At 49.4% G+C, this 21,797-nt stretch overlaps 2 protein-coding genes across 8 annotated transcripts in view; one reads left to right on the forward strand and one right to left on the reverse strand.

Annotated features, from left to right (window-relative positions):
- The first annotated feature begins 1,423 nt into the window (after positions 1-1,423).
- On the forward strand, positions 1,424-15,720 carry NUDT17 (nudix hydrolase 17). The gene is made up of 9 exons (XM_083589419.1): positions 1,424-1,534; positions 1,686-1,815; positions 10,125-10,247; positions 10,924-11,107; positions 12,503-12,528; positions 12,885-12,977; positions 13,664-13,762; positions 14,847-14,983; positions 15,129-15,720. Exons 1-9 carry the CDS (start codon positions 1,527-1,529, stop codon positions 15,289-15,291), a joined length of 963 nt encoding a protein of 320 aa, XP_083445545.1. The 5' UTR covers positions 1,424-1,526; the 3' UTR covers positions 15,292-15,720.
- Positions 15,721-16,260: 540 nt separating this feature from the next.
- PIAS3 (protein inhibitor of activated STAT 3) overlaps positions 16,261-21,797 on the reverse strand; it is a 35,563-nt gene continuing 30,026 nt past the window's right edge. For 4 of the 7 annotated variants that reach the window (XM_083589373.1, XM_083589370.1, XM_083589371.1 and 1 more), the window contains one exon: positions 19,746-20,971. In XM_083589373.1, coding sequence (XP_083445499.1) covers positions 20,693-20,971 — 279 coding nt within the window. In that variant the 3' untranslated portion in view covers positions 19,746-20,692. Of the gene's footprint in view, positions 20,972-21,797 lie in introns of all 7 variants that reach the window. The other 3 variants (XM_083589376.1, XM_083589372.1, XM_083589375.1) reach the window with 1 other exon arrangement.

Consider the following 21,797-nt stretch of genomic DNA (forward strand, 5'->3'; position numbering starts at 1 on the left):
CCCACTGGCAGCAGCTCTCCAGAGTCTCAGGGAGGGAGTCTCTTGCAGCCCTACCTGGCAATGTCAGAATTTGAACCTGGTGCCTTCTGCAATGCAAGGGGGAAGCACCACCACTGAGCTACGCCTCTTCCCCTAAACTTGGGAGATATGAGTTCTCTACTGTATTTAAAAGGATGGGATATGTTCTCGCTAGAAACGTTGCTTAAAGGGGAACCGCCTGGGAGAAGCTTAAGCTTCTCAAAGTGGAATGAAAGTGGAAGAGAGATGTTTCAACCAGCTGCCAGACAGAATGGCAGGAGCCTCAAAGTTCCGAAGAAGCGTCAAGACGCAGGAGGCGCAGGATTGGCCCAGGGCGCAAGTGGGTGGGTTGTCAGGGTAACAGTGACCCACCCTCCTTTGTGACGTCTTATTTTTCTGCTCAGGGTGGGAGTTAGAAGCGAGGTAGTTGGTATGGGAGAGAATAGAAGAGGCTCTTGCTTTTGATGTTTACATTATATATATATATATATATATATATATATATATATATATATATATATATAATATTTATACATTTGCTTGCTTTTAAAATGCCCTGTTCTTCATTTCCAACGTGCTAAGAAAGATATTCTGCATCTCTCAAGGTGCCTCCAGGCTAATGCATCAACACCCCCACCTGCCACCAAGATCTGTTCCCCCGCCCTTGCACTTTTAAGAGCATAAGGCGAGCCTGTTGAGTCAGGCTAAGTGGCCCACCTGGTCCAGCATCCTATTCTCACAGAGGCCAACCAGGTGCCTTGTTGAGAAACCCTAATCCTCTTTTAGGTACGCGGGTGGTGCTGTGGGTTAAACCACAGAGCCTAGGACTTGCCAATCAGAAGGTCGGCGGTTCGAATCCCTGCGACGGGGTGAGCTCCCGTTGCTCGGTCCCTGCTCCTGCCCACCTAGCAGTTCAAAAGCAAGTCGAAGTGCAAGTAGATAAACAGGTACCGCTCCGGCGGGAAGGTAAACGGCATTTCCGTGCACTGCTCTGGTTCACCAGAAGCAGCTTAGTCATGCTGGCCACATGACCTGGAAGCTGTACGCAGGCTCCCTCGGCCAGTAAAGCGAGATGAGCGCTGCAAACCCAGAGTCGGCCACCACTGGACCTAATGGTCAGGGGTCCCTTTACCTAATCCTCTTTTAAAGCCAGCCACGTTGGTGGCTTTCACTGCCAACTGCGGGAGGGAGTTCCACAGTTTAACCAGGCGTTGCATAGTGTTTTTCCTTCGCGAGGGCAACTGTCCAGCTCCTTGCATGGGGCTGTTGGGAAATGTTTATACCTACAGTTGTTCCATTGCAAAGAGAATCATCGAAGGAGCGCGCTTCAAAGCAGCCGCAAGAGGGCTCTCTCTAGCTTTGCCGGCGACGCCTTTTGCAAAGGTTGCAACCCCTCCCAGCAGAAATTGCATTTCCTCCCGCAGCAGCTTCCTGGGGCTGCCCTTAGCCGGGAGTCGGCTTCACTTCCTGCCTGAAACTTACAAGCCCCTAAAACAAGGGATCGTGCAATGCACAGGTTGCAGCAGCCTTTGCAAGGGGGGAAAAACGGGTCTCCGGTTCCTTTGCAACCTCTGCGTACAAATGCAACGCCCGGACGCCGCAGAGCCTTTTGCAGCGTAGAGGCAGCATGTTTCAGTTGCTCATGATAGTGAATTTCCTCCAAGCAGCCAGGCTGAAAAGCCTCTGAAAAGCCTCGCTCCGATGCTGGCTAGGAGGGCGAACATGAAGAGCATCACGAGGGTGGTGGTTTACCTGTCCAAAGAGAACAGCTGCCCGCAGCGCGCCAGGTTCCAGCAGGTAGCGACGAAAACTGTGTGTGGGTCTGTCACTTGCTGTCCTCTGTTGGGATTTTGTGGAAGGATCCGGGTGATTTGCAGGTGGATGAGGTCCCGCATCCACACCAGGCATTTAAAGCAGTGGATCCTGGGGTGATCCCTAAAGGCCACGGCAATGGATTAAGCCAGGGGTTGTCCAACATCTGCGTGGCCTCTTGGTTCCATAAACTCGCCCCCCGTGCCCCCTACCCTATAAAAAGAACAAATCAGAATTGCACTTTGCAGGACTCCCTAAAGAAAATAATAGCACAAGAAAATTCAACACAGTGACAAGTATTTCCACTGGTTCAAAATTTAGTTCAACAAATCGATTAACTTGATCCAACAACAGCAGCTTTTTATTATTATCATTATTTGAATTTATATATCACCCTATACCCCAAGGTCTCAGAGTGGTTCGCAGAAAAGATCAACATAAAAACCACAATATATATATATATATATATATATATATATATATATATAATCAAAATAAGAACAACAACCCAATAACACCCCCCTCACAAAGCCCTTTCTGTCCCTGGGGCAGGAGAGGGGGTTGCGGTCTAGCCCCTCCCCCCCTTCGGCGCGGGGGCTGTCGTAGCCCCCGCGAGAGGTGAGGGAATCCCTGGGCGTGCTCGCAACCCTGGCCTCCTATCGGAGGGCCGGGGGGAGGCGGGGCTTAAGCTAATTTAAGCCGGGCACGCCCAGGGTCCACCCTCTTCTCCCCTGAGCAGCGACCACCCCCACCTTCCTACCACCATTTTGGGGGAGGCCCAAACCACAGGGCGTCATTGTTTTGACGCCACATGCTGAAGCCTGAGGGGCCATTTTGAGATAGGGCAGAGTGCACTGGCCGCCATTTTGAGAAACCACGTGTGAGGACAGGGGCAGCCATTTTGTGTAAGGGCAAGGGCCTGGCAATTACTTTTGATCGTTAAATTAATTCTCGCCTTCCTATTTCTCAGAACTTGTAGATATTTTCATTGGGCATTGCAGCTTCATTGGATGTAGCTGGTTGTTGTAGGGCTGCACATTTATTTTCAATTGAGGAGCGTTTGTAAGCTTTTCTTCCAGCGTTTTCACGCAAACTCCTGGTGAACATCGCCATCTAGCGGCGGCAGTGATATTAGCAGCTTTATTGGAAGTGTTATTTTTATGCCTTTAATTTGCCTGCAGCCTGTAATTGTTTGCTTATCAGGTTGCTTATTTGCCTAGTTATTTTGTTCCTTTGTTCACCTAATTCTAAGTTAATTTTTTTACTTTAATTCGGCAGCAGTCTGTAATTGTGTGCTTATCAGGTCGCTTATTTGCCTAGTTATTTTGTTCCTTATATTACTTAATTCCTAGTTATTTTATTCCTTATCAGGTTGCTTATTTGCCTAGTTATTTTGTTCCTTTAATTACTTAATTCCTAGTTATTTTACCCTGTGGTTGTGTACCTATCAGGTTTGCTTATTTGCCCAGTAGTGCTAGATAGTATATTGGCTTTAGCAGATTAAATACTAGCTAAGCTTTGTTACCTCCTGGAAGTTAAGCTCCTGTTTCCCTCAATAATAGAGAGTCCCCCTGGTGGTGCAGCAATAAAACTGCTAGCACATTTGCAAAGCTAAGCAGGGTCCGATGTGGTCTCAAATTGGATGGGAGACCAGGTGCTGAAAAGTTAAACAGAAGATTACTAGATAAAGGTGGAATATATTTCATTTTACTGTTTTACTACAAAGTATAATACCTGCACTTTTAGTCTCATACATTGAGATTGACTGGTAGGAGGAGTAGCTCAGGCAAGTAAAACACATAGTTATTTCTGTGATTTACATTTATAAGTGGGACTTAATTAATACTTTCGCAGGCAACCGTTTAGCAATCATTCAAACTGGGTGCTATTTGCCTGAATTTCTCTGAGTGTCTCAACAGCGGGGCCAGTGGTGGTTATCAGCACTCTGGTCACAGCTAGCCCGTCCCAAGGTGGTAGTGCAACCAGGGGGGGAATTGCTGAACAGTGCGGTGTAGATAATTTTGAACTACATTTCACCACAATAGGTAATTCGGAAATAAATAAATAAATTAAATAAATAAATAAATAAAATAAAATATACAGATCCTAAATTTTGCTAGTCCAAGCCTTGGTGCTGTGTGGCAATACTGAACAAGAATCACGCATAGTTCATTATGGCTTCCGACGGAAACCAGCAGTCTACCACTGGCAGCAGCCTGCCGGCCCCCTCCACAAGTAACGATGGTGCGCAAACGGCAGTTATAACTTGTGACCCACAAACGTTAAACCAGTTCTTCAGGGTGTTCGAAACCCTTTACAGACAGTGTAGACCCGGGTCAGCGGCGCTGCCAGCGCTGGAGCCAACGCAGGACGTAATTCCTGATACTCCACCCCCCATCCAGGGCCTGCCTGGTTCCTCGGCTGCACCGTCGGCTATGGCCCAACAGGGTTCATCAGTGGCTGCCGCCCAGGCGCCTGCCCCGGCAGCGGGTGCTCAGCCAGACGCCGCAGCTAGTGGGCGTCCCGGAGCGCGGGCGCAATCTGCCCGCTCCGGAAAAACCACGCAGGCTGCCAGTAAGGGCAAGGCCCCAGCAAAGGGCAAAGGTAAGGGGAAGGCACCCAAGAAAGGGAGCGGCGGTAAAACCATCTCTCAAGCTATAGGTACACCAAGTGTCTTTCAGGAGCAGCAGGTGCACAGTTCCACCGAGGACAGCGCGGGTTCTGGCTCCGAAGGGGTAACAGTGGAGAATCAGCCTTCTTGCTCAGCGACCGACGCCTCTTCTAGCACGCCACAGGGGGGTAAGAGGAAGGCCAAAAAGAGGCACACGTCGGCTAGGAAGAAGAGGAGCAGGCATTCGGATACCGAGGAGGAGGAATCAGGTACGTCCTCATCAGACTCGGATTCTGAGGGGCCTATGGATGGTTATTGGGGAATTGGGGAGTCGAATCATGGGATCCCCCTATGGGCCCATGAAAGGAGAGCCAATTCCCACCGTAAGGTTTTTAACGGGGTGCTGTATTGGAAGGATGGGGCATTGGTGGAGGATGTTAAGGTTGCCACCAATCAACCCACGGACTTCATTTTGGGGAACCACTTGTCACATAGGAAGAGGAATAAAATCCTCAACGGGGATTACGTGGATATTTTCACTCTACTCCCTCCAACAAAAATTACAGGTAAAGGTGAGAAGAGACGATCTTATGGTAGAAGGAGGTATAGAACGCCCAGGGCGGAACGCACATTCGATAACTGGTTAGACGGGTACCAGGTTTTTATGGGTGTAGTGTGTGCAGCTTATCCCCACCGCGCCATGGATTTAGTGGCTTACCAGGCTCATGTGAGGCGGGCGCGTGCGCTAGCAGGCGAAAATGCTGCTTTGACGTACGACGAGAACTTCCGAAGGAATGCTTCTCTCCACCCCACCACGCGATGGGACCTTACAGATCCTAACTACTGGGGAGAGGATGTAAACCCCTACATCGAGAAGAAAAGTCAGGAGGCGGCGAAAGTGGGTAAGATTGAGCCAAAGAAACGTCGGCAATGCTGGGAATTTAACAGGGGCGTATGCTCTCGCCTCTTCTGTAAGTATCTGCACGAATGCGAGCAATGCTGGGGTAATCACCCCGCTTCTGCGTGCTTCAAGAATAAGCAACAGCCCTTTCGGGGGGGCAGGGGGTACTTCCATAACAATCCCAGAGGTGCCCCCGGTGCATCCCGTCAAGGTCCCGGCAATCGCCAGTAACACTGACTTAGGTTTGGCATTCACCCCCGTTCGCCTTCAGCCACTCAAAGACCTTTTGGAACAGTATCCTGATAAGGCCGCGGCAAAATACCTGTGGGAGGGGTTTTCTTCGGGATTTAGGATCCCGGTGGCCACTCCACCAAGCTCCAGGGAGGCGGGCAACCAAAAATCTGTGAGGGAACGGCCCGACATAGCCAGAAAGAAGATAGAGAAAGAAATCACGGCTGGCAGGGTGGCTGGTCCCTTTCCCGAACCGCCTTTCCAGGGGCTTCACCTCTCCCCGCTGGGCATTGTGCCAAAAAAGGCCCCAGGGGAATTCCGCATGATCCACAACCTCTCTTATCCTAGGGGGGGTTCGGTAAATGATGGGATTCCTCAGGAGCTTTGCACAGTGAAATACGCTTCATTTGATCAGGCCGTGAGGATGATCCGTCGATTTGGTCAGGGTGCTTTCCTTGCAAAATGCGATATAGAGTCTGCCTTCCGCCTCCTTCCGGTTCATCCGGAGGACTTCAAATGGTTGGGATTTAAATTTGACGGCGCGTATTTCATTGACAAAGCTATGCCCATGGGCTGCTCTGTTGCATGCGCGGCCTTCGAGTCTTTCAGCACGTTCCTTGACTGGGCACTGCGTAACAGAACGGGGTCGTCTGGCGTCTCGCATTACCTGGATGATTTTATTTTGGCCGCGGATAATAAGCCACGTTGCTCATCTCTGCTAGATGCTTTTACATCCCTAGCCGGCGAACTAGGGGTACCCCTAGCCGCCGAGAAGACAGAGGGTCCGGCCACATCCCTAGTCTATTTGGGCATCGAATTGGACACCATAGCCCAAACTTCTCGCTTACCCGTTGAAAAATTGGTGGCGCTCAGAACAACCATACAGCAGCTCTTGCCCCTAAAGAAAGTAACATTGAGACAGGTCCAATCCCTGCTGGGGCATTTAAATTTCGCCTGCAGGGTGGTTGCCCCAGGGCGGCCATTTTGCGGGCGTCTGGCGCGACTGGCGGCGGGCCTCAAAGCACCCCAACACAGGGTGCGGCTATCCAAACAGGTGAAGGCTGACCTAGGGGTTTGGTTACAATTCTTGGAAAAGTACAATGGGATATCATTATGGCAGGATACCCTGCTTCTCAGTGCCGACTTTCAAGTTCAATCTGACGCAGCCGGGTCCTTGGGTTTTGGGGTTTACTTCCGCGGCCAGTGGTGTGCTAAACGGTGGCCCACAGATTGGCAAAATCAACCCATTACCAGGGACCTTACCTTCCTGGAGTTCTTCCCGATTGTTGTGGCTGTACATCTGTGGGCGGATCAGTTTCGGAATCACAGGGTTTGCTTTAACACTGACAACCAAGCAGTTGTAGCGGTTCTCTCAAGGCAGTCTGCGCGGTCCACCAGGGTGGGTGACCTTTTGCGGGCCTTTGTCCTGCTGTGTCTGGAACATAACATTTATTTCTCGGCCAAATTTGTGCCTGGCATTAATAATGATATCGCGGATGCTCTATCTCGTTTCCAGATGGAGCGCTTCCGCTCGCTAGCGCCAGAAGCGGACCAATCATCGATGCCTTTCCCGGAGCATCTCTGGAGGATTGGGAGCGAGATATAATGAAGGGAGTATTCGGTGCAGTGGCCCCGTCCACAATGAGGTCGTATAAGAAGGCGTGGGTGGAATTTTTAAAATTTCGGGCGCGCACCCCTGGCCCAAGTAAACACTCCATTCCCTCAACCAGGGAGGTGCTCCGCTACTTGGCACACTTGAGGGCGTTAGGCCGGGCCCCTAAGACACTCAACATTCACTCAGCGGGGATCTCGTACTTCTGTAAAACATTTTTTGAAAAGGACCCATGTGCAGCCTTCATCGTGCGCAAAGCCTTGCAGGGATGGCGCAGGCAGCAACCCCCTGGCGCGGACAGTAGGCGACCCGTAACTTACGAGATACTTTGTAAGATCCACAAGGCCCTTCGTCAAATTTGCTGGTCAAAATACGAAGCGCGTTTATTCTCTGCAGCGTTTTCCATTGCTTTCTTTGGCGCACTACGCGTAGGCGAGGTAGTGTGCGAAGGGGAAGCCACCCAGCCTCAGAGGGGAATTTTGTTGGGCGACCTGACCCTCTCTAGTACCGATCTCGTGGTGCGGGTCCGAAACTCCAAGACAGATCAGCAAAGCAAGGGGGCCCTGCTTCGGCTCCAGGCGGTATATGGCAGGGGCCCTTGTCCGGTTCGGGACACGCGGCGTTTTCTTTACTTAAGGCCTGTCGGCCAGGGTCCGCTTCTGATACATGCGGACGGATCTCGCCTTACTAGGCACCAATTCACCAGGGTTATGCGGTCGGCGCTGTCGACGTGTGGTTTTCCAGCGTCTGAATTTGCTGCACACTCCTTCCGTATTGGTGCAGCCACCTCTGCAGTACATATGGGGCTCCCCACGGAGAGAATCAAGGAAATGGGGAGGTGGAAATCTAACGCGTACAAAACATACGTGAGAAACAATTTGTGACTGTGTGTTGCACCCCTGACCTCCACCCGCCTTTTCTTCGCTTTTCAGAGCCCTCGAGACTGCGCATTTGGTTGGTCGGCCACAGCATCGTGCACTGGGCCAAGTTTCATGCCTTGCGAACTGGACTGGGCGGCAACCTGAGTTTACATCCCAGGGTGGAGCTGGTTTGGATAGCGCGTAGAGGGATGCGCTGGAGCGAATTCAAACCGGTGGTGATGGCCAGGGCTGCGGCTGAGGGGCCGCCAGACGCCCTTGTGATTCAATTGGGGGAAAATGATCTCGCATATCGCAAGGCGATTGATCTGAGGTGGCACATTTTTGACGACCTGACAGAGTTGGTCATTGCATACCCACATGTTACAATAATGTGGTCCTCATTGCTGGAGAGGAGGACATGGAGAGATTGCGGGAGCCCAGTCGGAGTCAACAAGGCGAGAAAGGTTTTAGAACGAGCGGTGGAACGTAGAGTGGCGGATCTGGGCGGGTTTGTCATCAGACACCCGAGCATCCAGTTCAGCAATGAGGCCCTCTACAGGAAGGATGGCGTGCATCTGTCTGATGCGGGGAACGAAATTTGGTTGGGTGACATCATCGCAGGAATTAGGTCTTGGGTTCAGGGGTTTCCATAGACGAGCATAGGAGTTGGTTGCAGGGTTGAAGGTATTGGCGGCGAGCTTTGCTCGAGTGGCGGTTAGGCATTGGCTGGGGTTCTATGGTTAGTCGAATGGTTGGGGGGGAAGGAACGCCATCACCTTCCCCAGGTAATGGGGTAGTCCGGTACAGGACTCCGAGGGGCGTTGTCTTGTCCGAAACCTGTCTAGGTAAGGGCCCCCGGCACGCCCAAGCGGTGACACCCGCGGGGGCCCTAGTTGGCGTACTCCAGCAGGGGCTTCCCCACGGTTTTGTGTTAACCCTTCCCGGACTACATGCCGGGTAGCAGATAGGAGCCAATGCCTAAGGCCAATACCTTCAATTCTTTAATCAATAAAGTTGTGGCCATTTCAAGCCCAATTAAATCTTAAACGCTGTGTCCTGTGTCTTTCTTTCCGGGGGGAGGGGTTTTGACACGCAAAGCCCTTTCTGTCCCTGGGGCAGGAGAGGGGGTTGCGGTCTAGCCCCTCCCCCCCTTCGGCGCGGGGGCTGTCGTAGCCCCCGCGAGAGGTGAGGGAATCCCTGGGCGTGCTCGCAACCCTGGCCTCCTATCGGAGGGCCGGGGGGAGGCGGGGCTTAAGCTAATTTAAGCCGGGCACGCCCAGGGTCCACCCTCTTCTCCCCTGAGCAGCCGAGAGGTTTTCCCATCCCGCCCACCCTTTGAGGCGTAGGCAGTCGTAGGTAGGCATGACCTTGCTATGGACTCCGGTTGGTCGCCGCAAGGGGCCTGGTAGGAATTTTTTCCAAGTTGGCAATCTTCGGCCAGTTGGTTTTTTCGCCTACCTCATAGCAAACGTCACAACTTTCCTTGTATTGGCGGTTAGGCATTGGCTGGGGTTCTATGGTTAGTCGAATGGTTGGGGGGGAAGGAACGCCATCACCTTCCCCAGGTAATGGGGTAGTCCGGTACAGGACTCCGAGGGGCGTTGTCTTGTCCGAAACCTGTCTAGGTAAGGGCCCCCGGCACGCCCAAGCGGTGACACCCGCGGGGGCCCTAGTTGGCGTACTCCAGCAGGGGCTTCCCCACGGTTTTGTGTTAACCCTTCCCGGACTACATGCCGGGTAGCAGATAGGAGCCAATGCCTAAGGCCAATACCTTCAATTCTTTAATCAATAAAGTTGTGGCCATTTCAAGCCCAATTAAATCTTAAACGCTGTGTCCTGTGTCTTTCTTTCCGGGGGGAGGGGTTTTGACACGCAAAAAGAGCCACTTTTCAAAAGGGTATAGGATGTCAATCAGGTGAACCAAAGGCCTTTTAAAAGTTTAATAGTAATTTACACCCCCGGAACTGCAGCATTACCTACAGTCTTAATTGGACACCGCCCCCACCCTAAAAAATCTTGTATACAGTATTATGAAATGGTTACTAGGGTTTTGTTTTGTTTTTTGTCTGCTTCTCCCAGAGCATCGTTGGCCACTTTTGCACAGGCGACGAAGACAGCTGGATGGTGAACTGCGCTTTGGACCAGCGCCGGTTCCTGATTTCTGACAGGGAGTTTGCTGGCTCCAACAGGGTCCTCTTGCAGGTTGGTGGGGGAGATGGATGGGGTTTCCAGAACTGAAACACTCTTTAAAATGTTCAGTTCTGCTTCTTTTTTTTTAAAGACGCCTTCTTCCATTTATTCTCACCCAAGTTGCTAACTGTGACCCTCTTTCTTTCTTTCTTTCTTTTTTTGAAGGAGAGAATAAAAATATAAAACCAAAACATTTGTTAAATTACCTTCTTATTGTTGCCTATCTATTGATTGCCCGAAGATGGAAAACTTTGTCTCAAATCAACACCTCCCTATGGTGGAGTAACATATGGAAAATAGCATTACACCTATTTTTGCAAAAAAAATATAAATAAATTACAGTTGTCTCTTCCACACGTCTCTAGAAATTTGTGATAAGTAACATCCAATTGGTTGCGGGGGGGACGGGGACATTGATGTAATTTAGAGCCTTCTATTCTTGGTACTCCTTGTGTCTCTGGTGGTTCCAGTTATAGGTTTATGTTTCTGTATACCTGGCAAATCATCTCTGATTCCCTCATTTCTTATGCTGCTGCTCTCCACTTACCTGTCACAGGTATCTAAGGATAACCAGCTTTTATCGTTCTTCTTGCAAATGTAGCATCCCATGCTAACCTTTGTTCGGTTCTGTTTATTTGTTTGTCTCACGAAGAAAGGAAAAGATAAAAAAAGAAACCTTCTTCCACAGAGACCGCCTTTCTGCCCCATCAAACACCTGACGGAGGCGCAAGCTTCTTCCCTCCCTGTGGAGACCCAGGAGCGAGGGGTGGATGTGGGTGTGGCCATCCTCCTGCAGTCAGCCAATCAGAAAGTGTTGCTGACAAGGCGGTCCAAGACTCTGAGCAGCTTCCCCAACATTTGGGTCCCTCCAGGTGAGATTTGGAGGTGAGGCAGGGGAAGGGAATGTGTTTTTGACACACAGAGAAATTAGAAGTGGAGAAGGGATGGGGAAAGCTGCTATGCTCCAAAGGCAGGAGAATACACAGTCATCCTACAGCCAGACCCTACAGGTGGTCCACAGGAAGGTTGAGAACACCTGTATTCCCCCTGCAGTTTGTATCCCCACCCCACCCCAGGTAACTGGGATTGAGGCTCTTTAGACTAAGCCTGTATGCTTGAACAGGCCAGCCAAGGACCTTACCTGGGATGCCTGATTTTCATAATAAAGTGCTTTGAGGGTTTTTTTTCCTTCTTCTTAAAACCAGCAGTATATAAATTTTACGAAATAAATAAAAGAAATAATACCACATTGGCTTTGAGTTGGATCCAGGGGCTGAAGGATTTTTTAAATTCCCCCCACCTAAAAAAAAAAAGTACCTGCTTTTTTGTGAAACAAAAGTTTATTAAGTGGAGACCTCCCCCCCCCCCCGCACACAATTTTTCAGTCGGCCTGGGGGGGGGTGTGGCAGAGGAGAAGCTTGACAACACCCTCCCAAAGTTACAAATAACTTTGCAATTATCATTTATTTAAAACATTTAAAATGCAGTTCCAGAGTGGGTTATGATCTAAAACAAGGGCTAGGAACAAGGGGGTCAGGTGAAGCACCCTGGACCCTGGGAACTAAAGTCCACCCAACATCCAGATTACAAGCTGAGCGCAAGTGTGGTATTAGCTTTTTTATTATTTTTAAAGCAAGCTCCTAGTCCTCAAGACAGGAAAGAGAGGCTTAGAGGCAATACTGGTAGAATGTCAGGGCAGGTCAACGCCTTTGCAGAATCAACTGCAGCATTCAGAGTGTACTCCTTCAGTAATCCTTACAAAGAGCCCTGTAGGGTAAGGTAAAGGTAAAGGGACCCCTGACCATTAGGTCTAGTCTTGGCCGCCTCTGGGGTTGTGGTGTTCATCTCACTTTATTGGCCGAGGGAGCTGGCGTGCAGCTTCCGGGTCATGTGGCCAGCATGACTGAGCCGCTTCTGGCGAACCAGAGCAGCGCACAGAAACACTGTTTACCTTCCCATCAGAGCGGTACCTATTTATCTACTTGCACTTTGACGTGCTTTTGAACTGCTAGGTGGGCAGGAGCAGGGGTAGTATTATCTTTATCCCCATCGTGCATGCCGGTGGGGCAGGTAGGCCAAAAGAGAAATTGTTTGCGTACGTCCTGTGGAAAGCTGCCCCCCGCAACGTTTCAGCCCCTTTCCTTTGTGTCCAAGAGCTGAGCCGGCAGCTCCAAGAATGAAACGCTGAGCAGGGGGCTTAGAGGGGATTGAGCCTGTCAGAAATAAATTGGCATGGTGGGAACCTGGATCTTTCTTTTCCTTTGCAGGTGGCCACATCGAACAGGACGAACAGGTAACGAAACAGCTTGCTGTGCTCTGGAAGGAGAGGAAGTACAGAGGCAACCTGTGTCAGGGGAAACCAGGCTAGGAGGAAATAAGTTTATTTATACCAGGGAGGGTCAATGTGGTTCCTTCTGCATGTTGCTGGACTACGCCACCCATCAGCCTGGCCAAGGAGTCAGGGGCTGATGGGAGTTGTAGTCCAGCAGCATCTTCATGTTGGCTACCTGCAGTTTATACAGAGATTTCTGTCCCATCCTTCTTGTACCTCATTGTGGCTTCTATCAATCTGAATTTGTGTTTCTCCTTTTAAAAAAAAAGGGGGGAGTTTCAGGATCTGCTCCAAACCTGCTTTTTCTGCTCCTGTAGTTGCTGGACGCTGGGCTGAGGGAACTGGGGGAAGAGACGGGCCTGTGGCTTGAGGACGGGGAGTTTTCCTGGCGCCCACTGGCCCTGTGGGAGGTAAGAGTCACTCAAGCACCCCAGAAGATCTGAGGTGAATTATGGGGTGCCCAGAAGAGCTGGGAAGGACTGGGGTTCAAAGGCCAGTCCGCATGAGGCAGGGGCAGCCATGTTATAGTTGTGCATGACTTTGTCCTCTTCATATCTAAAATGCACAAGTGTGAATTATTTGCGCACTATTAGTTGTGCAGAGTCACCCATGAGAGACTCTTTGGTTTAGCAATCTGGTTAAGGCTGAGGAGACACCAGTTCTGATTCCCGCTTGGATGCAGTTTGCCAGGTGACCTTGTCATCATCTCTCAATCCTGGCCTACCTCACAGGGTTGTGTTGAGGATAGAATTGGGGTGGGGAAGAGCCATGCCACCCTAGAGTTATGAAACACGGCAATACTTGAGCCCGATTGCTCTGTTTACCTCAGAATTGTCTATATTGACTGGCAGCAGTGGCTGTTTGTGGTTTTCGATGGGATCTTCCCAGCCCTAACTGGAGATGCCATTGGGGTTTGAACTTGGAACATTCTGCATGCCAAGCAACTGCTCTGCCCCTTGAGATAGGGCCCTCCCCCCAGTGTTCAAAGCAGTTCACTTCCAGCCTGCTCCTTACAACACCCCTGTGAGGAGGAGTCGGTCTTCTCGCACAGCCTAGGGATTTCCTCACAGGTGCTGCCTTCTCTCACCCACTGCAGTCTGTGTACCCTCCCATGCTGAGCAGAGGCCTGCCAAAGCGTCACCATGTCGTTGTCTACCTCCTTTTGCTTTCCCGCGAGAGTCACCAGCAGCTCCAGGTGAGGTGGTTGGTGCTGTTCAGGGTCACGGGAAGCCTAACCGGGTGTCCAAGCGACCCCCCCAGAAGAGAAGATCAGAAGCACACACACACACCCTCCTGGTTTTAAACTATGCACAGCATCCATATGTCAAGAATGCTCAAGTTGTGATTGCAGGGGGTTGGAATAGATGATCCTTGGTGTCCCTTCCAACTCTACAATTCTGATTCGCTCTTATGGGGAAGCTCTGGTGACTCAGTGGTTTCTTGGAACTCTAGATCAGGAAAGGAGGCCTTTTTCCATCCGAGGGCTGAATTCCCTGATGGACAGCCTGCCTAGTTCCTAGAGTGGTTTAACAATCTATCTCTCCACAGTGAACTCTGGGAGCTGCAGCTCTAGGAGGGCATTAAGGGGGTCTCCTAGGAACTCTCAGCACCCTTCACAAACTACAGCTCCCAGAATTCTTTGGGGCAATTTAAAGTGGCATCCTAGGACTTTAAATGTATGTGGCCTCTTCCTCTTACATCCAACCAGCCTTTTAACTGGGAATGGCAAACCCCAGATATTTCATGGGCAAAGATGGGGGGCATGCTTTTGTACTGGTGATAACCTTGTTTACACACCCAGCTTTGCCTACTTAAAATGATCATAACAGGTTTTTTTAAAAAGAAAATGGAAATTTATTAGAATATTTCATCTCAGAGTAAACAACAGAGCGTCTTGTGGCAAAAGCTGAGAAGGATGGGGAAGCTTTTATGATCAGTGGGCCAGATATCCTGACCCCTGGCAGGCAATATTTCACAGGTGGGTGGGGCATTACCTGCCAATCGCCCTAGGTCATAGTGACATCAGGTGATGCCGCACTCTAGTGAAGCCCTGATTGTCGGGATTTCAAAGCACGGTGTGGGGCTGTTTGAAAGCCCTTTTGCAAGGAGACATAGAGTTCTTTCAAGCCTCTGAAAACCTGTTTGCAAAAGGGCTTTTAAACAGCCCCACACTGCTCTTTGAATCTCCAGTTTTCTTTTAAAATAATATTCCACCATACTCGACATGCCTAGAGCAGTTCTGGTTGCTTGGTTGTGCTTACTTTTGTGTCACATTTCAGGTGAGACTGAAGCCCAATGAAGCAGAAGTGAGCGCTTACGCCTGGCTGGACGAGCCGATCTTGGCATCCATTGCTGCTACGCAGAATGAGATTGGGGCCACCAGTGCGATGGCAGGCGATCTCCCACCAGCTGTCAGGTATGTGGATGGTTAGGCGATGCGGAAAACTGGGGTGGGGGGGGAAGCACCCCACTCTCCTTCAGCACCTAGGTCAAAAGTGTGCTGGCAACCCCTTGGGCAATGTTTTGGGCTAACTGGGCATCTTCTTTGCCTCCCTGAACAGCATCACCAAACTGCAGCACGGCTCAGCCAAGACAGTGGCCATCCCCACCACAATGTTTCTCAGCTCCGCTCCGCTACAGGGGGAAGACGTGGAAAGGGTGAGCACCGGGACAAAGTTTGCCCTGAGGCTCTGGCTGGACACTTTAGCAGTGCAAGCAGAGTGAAAGGATCAAAACTGAGAAGGAAGAGAAAGAAAGAGGTGACAAGCCACATGGGGCATGATCTGGACTCAGTCACTGGATTTAATCCTAGTTTTATGCTGGCGGCAGTTTGCTCTCTTGATACCACTAAGGTTAATCAGGCTTCCCTTTTTTGGGTGGGGGGGAGGACTGATCTCATGGGGAAATTGTATTTTCACATTTTATTGTTCAGTGACCAAGGAGCAACAAGAGTTTCACTTCTTGCCTGGACTTTCACAGATGTAGGCACACTCCACATTAACAGGGGCAGGAAAGCAAATGAGGGTTTTTAAAAGGTTGGGTGTGGTTTTTTTTTTAGTAGAATATGTCATTGTAGATACTTAAAAGAGGCAGTCCACTGGACAGCAGGGAAGAAATAAACAAATGCAAACGATAGGGCGCATCTGAATTTCACACCATGAGTTCCAGAATTTTATTTCATGTGCTTGTCTGGTTCCTGTTCAAAGGACTAGCACACATCAGTTCCCTTCACATTCAAGATGACAGAAAATAACCCGTGGAAGTGGGGTGGATTTGAAGCCCCGTCTTCTTGCTCAAAAGTCTTACAACTTGTTCACTGTGCCAACATGGCCCATGTCTAGCAACCACTGACGTGCTTTTTAGGAAGGGGCAACACATCTTTTGTAATCAATTATGGCTATTCTTATTTTTAAAATATTGATTTGTTTTAAAAACCCCAACAAAAATAAAAGAATGGGTGATGCATGGCTCCACTTTGCTGCTCTGCTCAGCAGATCGGCAGCCGTATCCTGTACCAGCCGCGGCTTCCAGCCTGCCTGCCAACTCTACAATTCAAGGGTCGCCCCGGGTGCAGCACATTGCAGTAGTCCAGTCAGGACTGCCAACCAGGCTTTCTTGGTCCAGAGACAGCCATAGCAGGTGAACCAGCTGAGGCTGGAAATTGGCACTAATGAAGTTAGAACTCCACAACAGTTCTTTTGCCAAGAATTTATTTTATCTAAAAGGTACTTTGCATATACACAATGGCTCCAAGCTGATAAAACAAAGAGATTCAATGGACAGAAAAAAGGAGACCCAAAAGTGTGAAGCGAAGTATTCCTCTTTTTTGCTATTGGGGTGCAGATGAAATGTTTTATGAAGTTAGTGAGATGAAGCAGACACATTGTTTTAAAGCAGTTGATAATGGCAATGAAAGAAAAACCAGAACCCCTGACCTTTCTTTGTCCCCAAATGCTCATTGTTAATGTACAAAACATTTATGCCTGTAGAGCTTGGCGGTTCTTCATGTGGCTGCCTGGTCTTAACCCCCACTTGATAAACAGCCACAAGGCTGCATGCCGGGGGGGGGGGTAGGAACCTTGGGGGACAGCTGCCCCAAGTTCCAAGAAAGTGTCTTCCTGAAGGCTCCCCACACCCATCCTTGAAAGACAAATCAGGTCATTGCAAATAGATGCATGTGTTGTTGGAAGAGAAATTTGCAGTATCGCTTACCAAGATTTCATGCCTCGAAGGAGCTGGAATGTTGGCAATGCTCAGGAGGAATGGGGAAAAGGTGTACCAAGCATGGAGATTTGAGGTTGGAAGATAAGACTGCAGCTGTAATATAGGGCAGGAACTCCCTCCCCGCCCCCAGCTCTTTATTTCTGGCTTCAAACTTTGCTCAAATAATAGCCTCACATCACGACACTTCCCCTCCAAAGGACTAGAGACTTGAGTTTTTGTATAAACAGAAGTGGAGTTTTCAGGAGACGAATGCCTAGGGCTGGGTGACAGGAGTCGGCACGTTTTGCAGTCTAGCGTTATAGATTTATGTCAGCTAGAAATGTGGCGCCCCACCCACCCTGAAGGTGTAAATCTCAGCATTTGACCGTTCAAAGCAGATGCCTTGAAAAACAACCCCCTAGATGGAAATGACTAGGGGACACCCAAGTCACACACCTAATGGCACATAACGAAGAACATAACAAAGGCCTGCTGGATGAGGCCAGTGGCCCATCTAGTCCAGCATCCTGTTCTCAGTGGTGGCCACCCGGATGCCCATGGGAAACCTGGAAAGCAGGATTTGAGCACACAAGTGCCCTCTCCCACCCTGTGGTTTCCAGCACCTGACATTCCTGGAGGCAGCGTAGAGCAGCTACTGATAGCCCTCTCCTCCATGAATCTGCCTAATCTTTTAAAGCCATGGAGGTTGGTGGCCATTGCTGCTTCCTGTAGGAGGGAGTTCCACCGTTTCAACTCTTCATTACCTTTCAGATTCAAAATATCCCCCCACTTCTACAGCCGCAGGTCACCAATGCAGATTAATACTGCTTGCCCACCAAAGGATGCTCTGAAGAAATGGTGTAGTGTATTTGCATCCATTCAAGCATCCTCTAAAATGTTAGTGAAATGATATATTGGGGTGGGGTGAGGTGAGGAAGCTAATCTGCGTTAAAGCAAAGGTTGGATAACCTCCAAGGCACCAACCCTTACGCTGTAGTCTGGCAGACATAAGCGCTGCTGAAACGTAAGACATTCCCTACAGTGGGAACTTCCAACAAACTCTAATTTGGATCGCTGTGAAGTACCGTATTTTTTGCTCTATAAGACTCACTTTTCCCCTCCTAAAAAGTAAGGGGAAATGTGCGTGCGTCTTATGGAGCGAATGCAGGCTGCGCAGCTATCACAGAAGCCGGAACAGCAAGAGGGATTGCTGCTTTTACTGCGCAGCAATCCCTCTTGCTGTTCTGGCTTCTGAGATTCAGAATATTTTTTTTCTTGTTTTCCTCCTCCAAAAACTAGGTGCGTCTTGTGGTCTGGTGCGTCTTATAGAGCGAAACATATGGTATGCGGATTTTATGTGTTGCTACTTGGAAGTGAAGCGGTTTGAGGCGGCTTTGGCCCAATGATGCTAGGAAGTTTTCGGGTTGCTTAATTTTGACTTCCACCTCACTTTGCCAGCTGATCCTTTTGGCTGAATCCTTTTGGTGGGGTTGGGGGTTGGGTTTGTGCCTTCTGCATGTAATGGAAGGCCTCTACGACTCAACTATGGTCCCAACGCAGGGAGCGAATGTCTCCTATTTAAGGTTACCTTCAGGAACCTTAAATAAGCTTCCAAGGAAGCCCAGGATTCATCAAAACCTCTTTCTTGTTCCAAACTCAGATTTAAAACAAAACTTGAAAGGACTTATCGAAGCAAAGTTCTCCGCGGAGTGGGAGATCTGGGTAATGGGCTATGCCAAACGGAATTAACAGCTCTGATCAAAATGAGTTGGAACATTTCCTGCCCTGAAATTGGGCATTTCTGGCTTTTTGATCTGCACACCGTGGAGTCTTTGTCGAGTGATTAAAAAAAATAAAGTTGAAAAGAGGCAAAAGCTTCCTCATAAGGCTGTCACTGCTTTGCTGCATCTGGCTTAGTGCTCCTGTTGCTTTCAAGCAGGGAGAGATTTTATTATTTAAATTCTAAACTGCCTTTCAGGGCAGAACCACTCCGCTCAAGGCTTGTTCTTCTTGTTGAAAGCAACAGGATTCGTTAGAAAAGGAAAAAGTGCTTAGCTTTCCAGAACACTGTCTGTCTTTCTCACCGCATCGTCTGGCTTGGAAAAGGCGAGACGGGCAGGTGCAGGAAGTGGAAAATGCAGAAGTAGCGGCTACGAAATTAAAACACACACACACACACACACAAAACAATTATACACTTAAATACATAAATAAAATTTGTGCAATGGACGATGCGCTGCCCCCACCTGGGCAGGGAGGGAAGTGCAACCTTCATTTCGTCCTCGGAAGAGAGGGTGGGGGGGAAACACAGAAAAGATCTTTGGAGTTTCTTATGTACAAAAACTGAAAATATAGATTATAATAATTATATATATCTATATATATCTCTATATATATCTTTTCGTTCTCTGTACAAGATTGGCAGGAAATATTTTAAGAGGAGTGGGGACGGGAACCCTAGATCTACAGCTTTAGAAAAATACACTGTGGTAACAACAGTCTTGAGGATGGGCAGGTCCGCAGTGGATGTTGGTGATGGAGGAGAGGAGGACAGAGACATAGGGGCGCAAATCACGGGACTTTTAAGGGCATGCTGGTTTCGGAAGCGTCCCCTGGGGCTGCATCATTAGCGTAAGTCCAACCGTCAAGGAAGCACAGCTAAGGAGGTACCTATGACAAAGAGTCAAGACAGTGTTGCCTGCGATGGGTCAGGTTTTGTGGGCGTTGGGGGGGGTACACAGACCCAGAAGTCACAGCCCATTGCTCTGTAGAGGGCACAAGCTCTCCACCCACCCGTGGCTCCCATCAAGTGTGCACGCAGCCCAGGGGAAGAGGAGAAAACAGTCACGGAAGTCCCCAATGCGGGAAAGTCAGCAGGAAAGTGGAATCACGGTTCCCCAGTCCTTTTGAGTCCTTGAGCTGCTCCAAAGCTCATCCTGGGCTTCTACTTCATCTTCATTATGAGTAAGTCTCTCGAGTACAATAATCTTGAACAGTTTGGGCACATGGAGGACCTTTGAGAAATCTGTTTTATTTGTGGCAAAACTCTCTCAGCTGGAACCGGCCACTCCTCACTTTGGAAGTGAGTTTCCTGTTACGCCCTCACTGGATGAGTCTGTTAAAAATCTGCTTGGGTGGGGGGTGGCTTTGGTTTTGGCAATTTAGGACACTGCTTTCAAGTCTCACGTTAGCCCTTCATCGGGCACATACAGTATGTCCTTCCCTGACAAAGAATTCTATCAGACTTCCACTTTTTTGTTTTTTAATGCCAGTCTGAAGTGGTCCAATATAACCTGCCTGGGATCTCTGGTCATTTGTTGCAGAGCTGGCGATGTGCTGAGTATGAGCTGACCCAAACACTGAATTTATTCGTGCTTACGATAAAGTTACCTTGATTTCACTGGCATTCTGCATTCACCGAGGATTCTGCATTCAAATCCTGGACAGAAGAAACCCAGGTTTAATGCTCAAAAAAAAAAAAAAGTGGAATTCTGCAACTCGGATTATATGTTGATGAGTCTTCGTTTTGCATAAATAATCCTGCTTCCGTTAAGCCGTGGGGACCTGGAACTCGACCCTCCCATGACTGAAATTAAATCTTTTCCCCCAGTTCTTCAGGGCTTTCTGGACTCCACCAGCTCAAAACTCCCAAGCAGCTCCAAGGCCAAACAAAAAAGCGAGATTCTTTGGGCCCCCCAAACTGTCCCGAGCCAATTCCATCATTTTTCAAACCTTGAGCGGAATTGCAGAATGAAAAAAAGAGCCCTGAAGGAAAACAAGAGAAAGATCTTTGCCCGATTTGTCTCTGTAAGAAACAGGCTTGACGGAATTCTGTCTTTTCCTTGTTTCACTCCAGTGGGGGAACGACGATTCCACCTCCTGCCCTCCTGTAGGGAAAGGGTATCTTCCACGCTGCAAGCTTTTAGTCTAGAGAGATGATATCTGGCCGGCACCCCGGCAAGATGGGGCTGCCCCCCACGGTGCCACTGCGCACGTGGCTTTCCCGCAAGGCCGTGGTGGGCGAAGAGACAACACTGTTCATGCGGCTGCTGCTGCTGGTGGGGGAGCCCACGGTGCCATGGGACCCCACCACCACAGGGGCCAGGGGGTTCATAAAATGGGGTGAGGTGCCACGATACTGGAAGAAGTGGCTCAGGGTGTCTTGCTCATCCAGGGAGGTGATCACGGAAGGGCTGTAATGCTGTCAGGGAAGGAGACAATCAGTTATTTGATGCAAAACCAACAACAACAACGAGTTAAAAGGCATTAACCAAGGCTGTGAGCCGGCATGATCCATTATGTCAGAGGAGAGGGGTGGGAAAACTTCAGGGAAAACACTTAAAAACAAAACCCCTAGAACTCCTATGATCTTGTCTGCTGCCAAATAGACATGGACGTCAAATTAAAGGAAGTCTGATGTAAGAGCTTGACCCACGGAAACGAACAAACCCCCAAGTCTGGCACAAAGACAAATAAACCAGAGCTTATTTCTCCAAAGTTTGGTTTCTTGCCTGGTGTCTCTGCAGCCTGGCAAGGGTGTAGAGTGCCCCAAAACTTCCTAGGTGAAGAAGAGCCCTGGGTTCCTGCACAATCGCAAGCCACAGTTAACAAAGAGCCAAGGTCTGTAAGCATCAACAAAACTGTGGATTGCGGGCAGTGAAACAAAAGTACAATTAATCTGCTAGGCTGGGTTCAGACAATCAAACCAACCAACCACAGTTTCATACGATGGTTTAATAAGCTGTGGCTGGCATTATGAGCAAAGGATATCCCCATGAAAAGGGTAAGAGGAACTGTCAATTTACCAAGTCCGGCCAGACAGGCTCCCTGCTTCCCCCACCCAAATCCAGCAGGCGGCAACAGCTTTAAGAAGTCCCAGGAAAATCAAAACTCCTTTCTCTGAAAGGGGCAGATAAAGGAGATGATTCATGAGTTGCAGAGTCTTGCAGTTCATGAGGATTTCCTCGGAGTGGGAAGCAGGTGAGGCAACTACCACTAAGACCAATAAACGTGTCTCTCACAAACAT

This window comes from Podarcis filfolensis, assembly GCF_964270895.1.
Source record: "Podarcis filfolensis genome assembly, chromosome: 16".
Lineage (NCBI taxonomy): Eukaryota > Metazoa > Chordata > Lepidosauria > Squamata > Lacertidae > Podarcis > Podarcis filfolensis.

Coding starts and splice junctions, on each gene's coding strand:
- NUDT17 (XM_083589419.1), top strand. Junction 1,816..10,124: donor AGCGCGCCAGGTTCCAGCAG/GTAGCGACGAAA, acceptor TGCTTCTCCCAG/AGCATCGTTGGCCACTTTTG. Junction 11,108..12,502: donor CAACATTTGGGTCCCTCCAG/GTGAGATTTGGA, acceptor TTTCCTTTGCAG/GTGGCCACATCGAACAGGAC.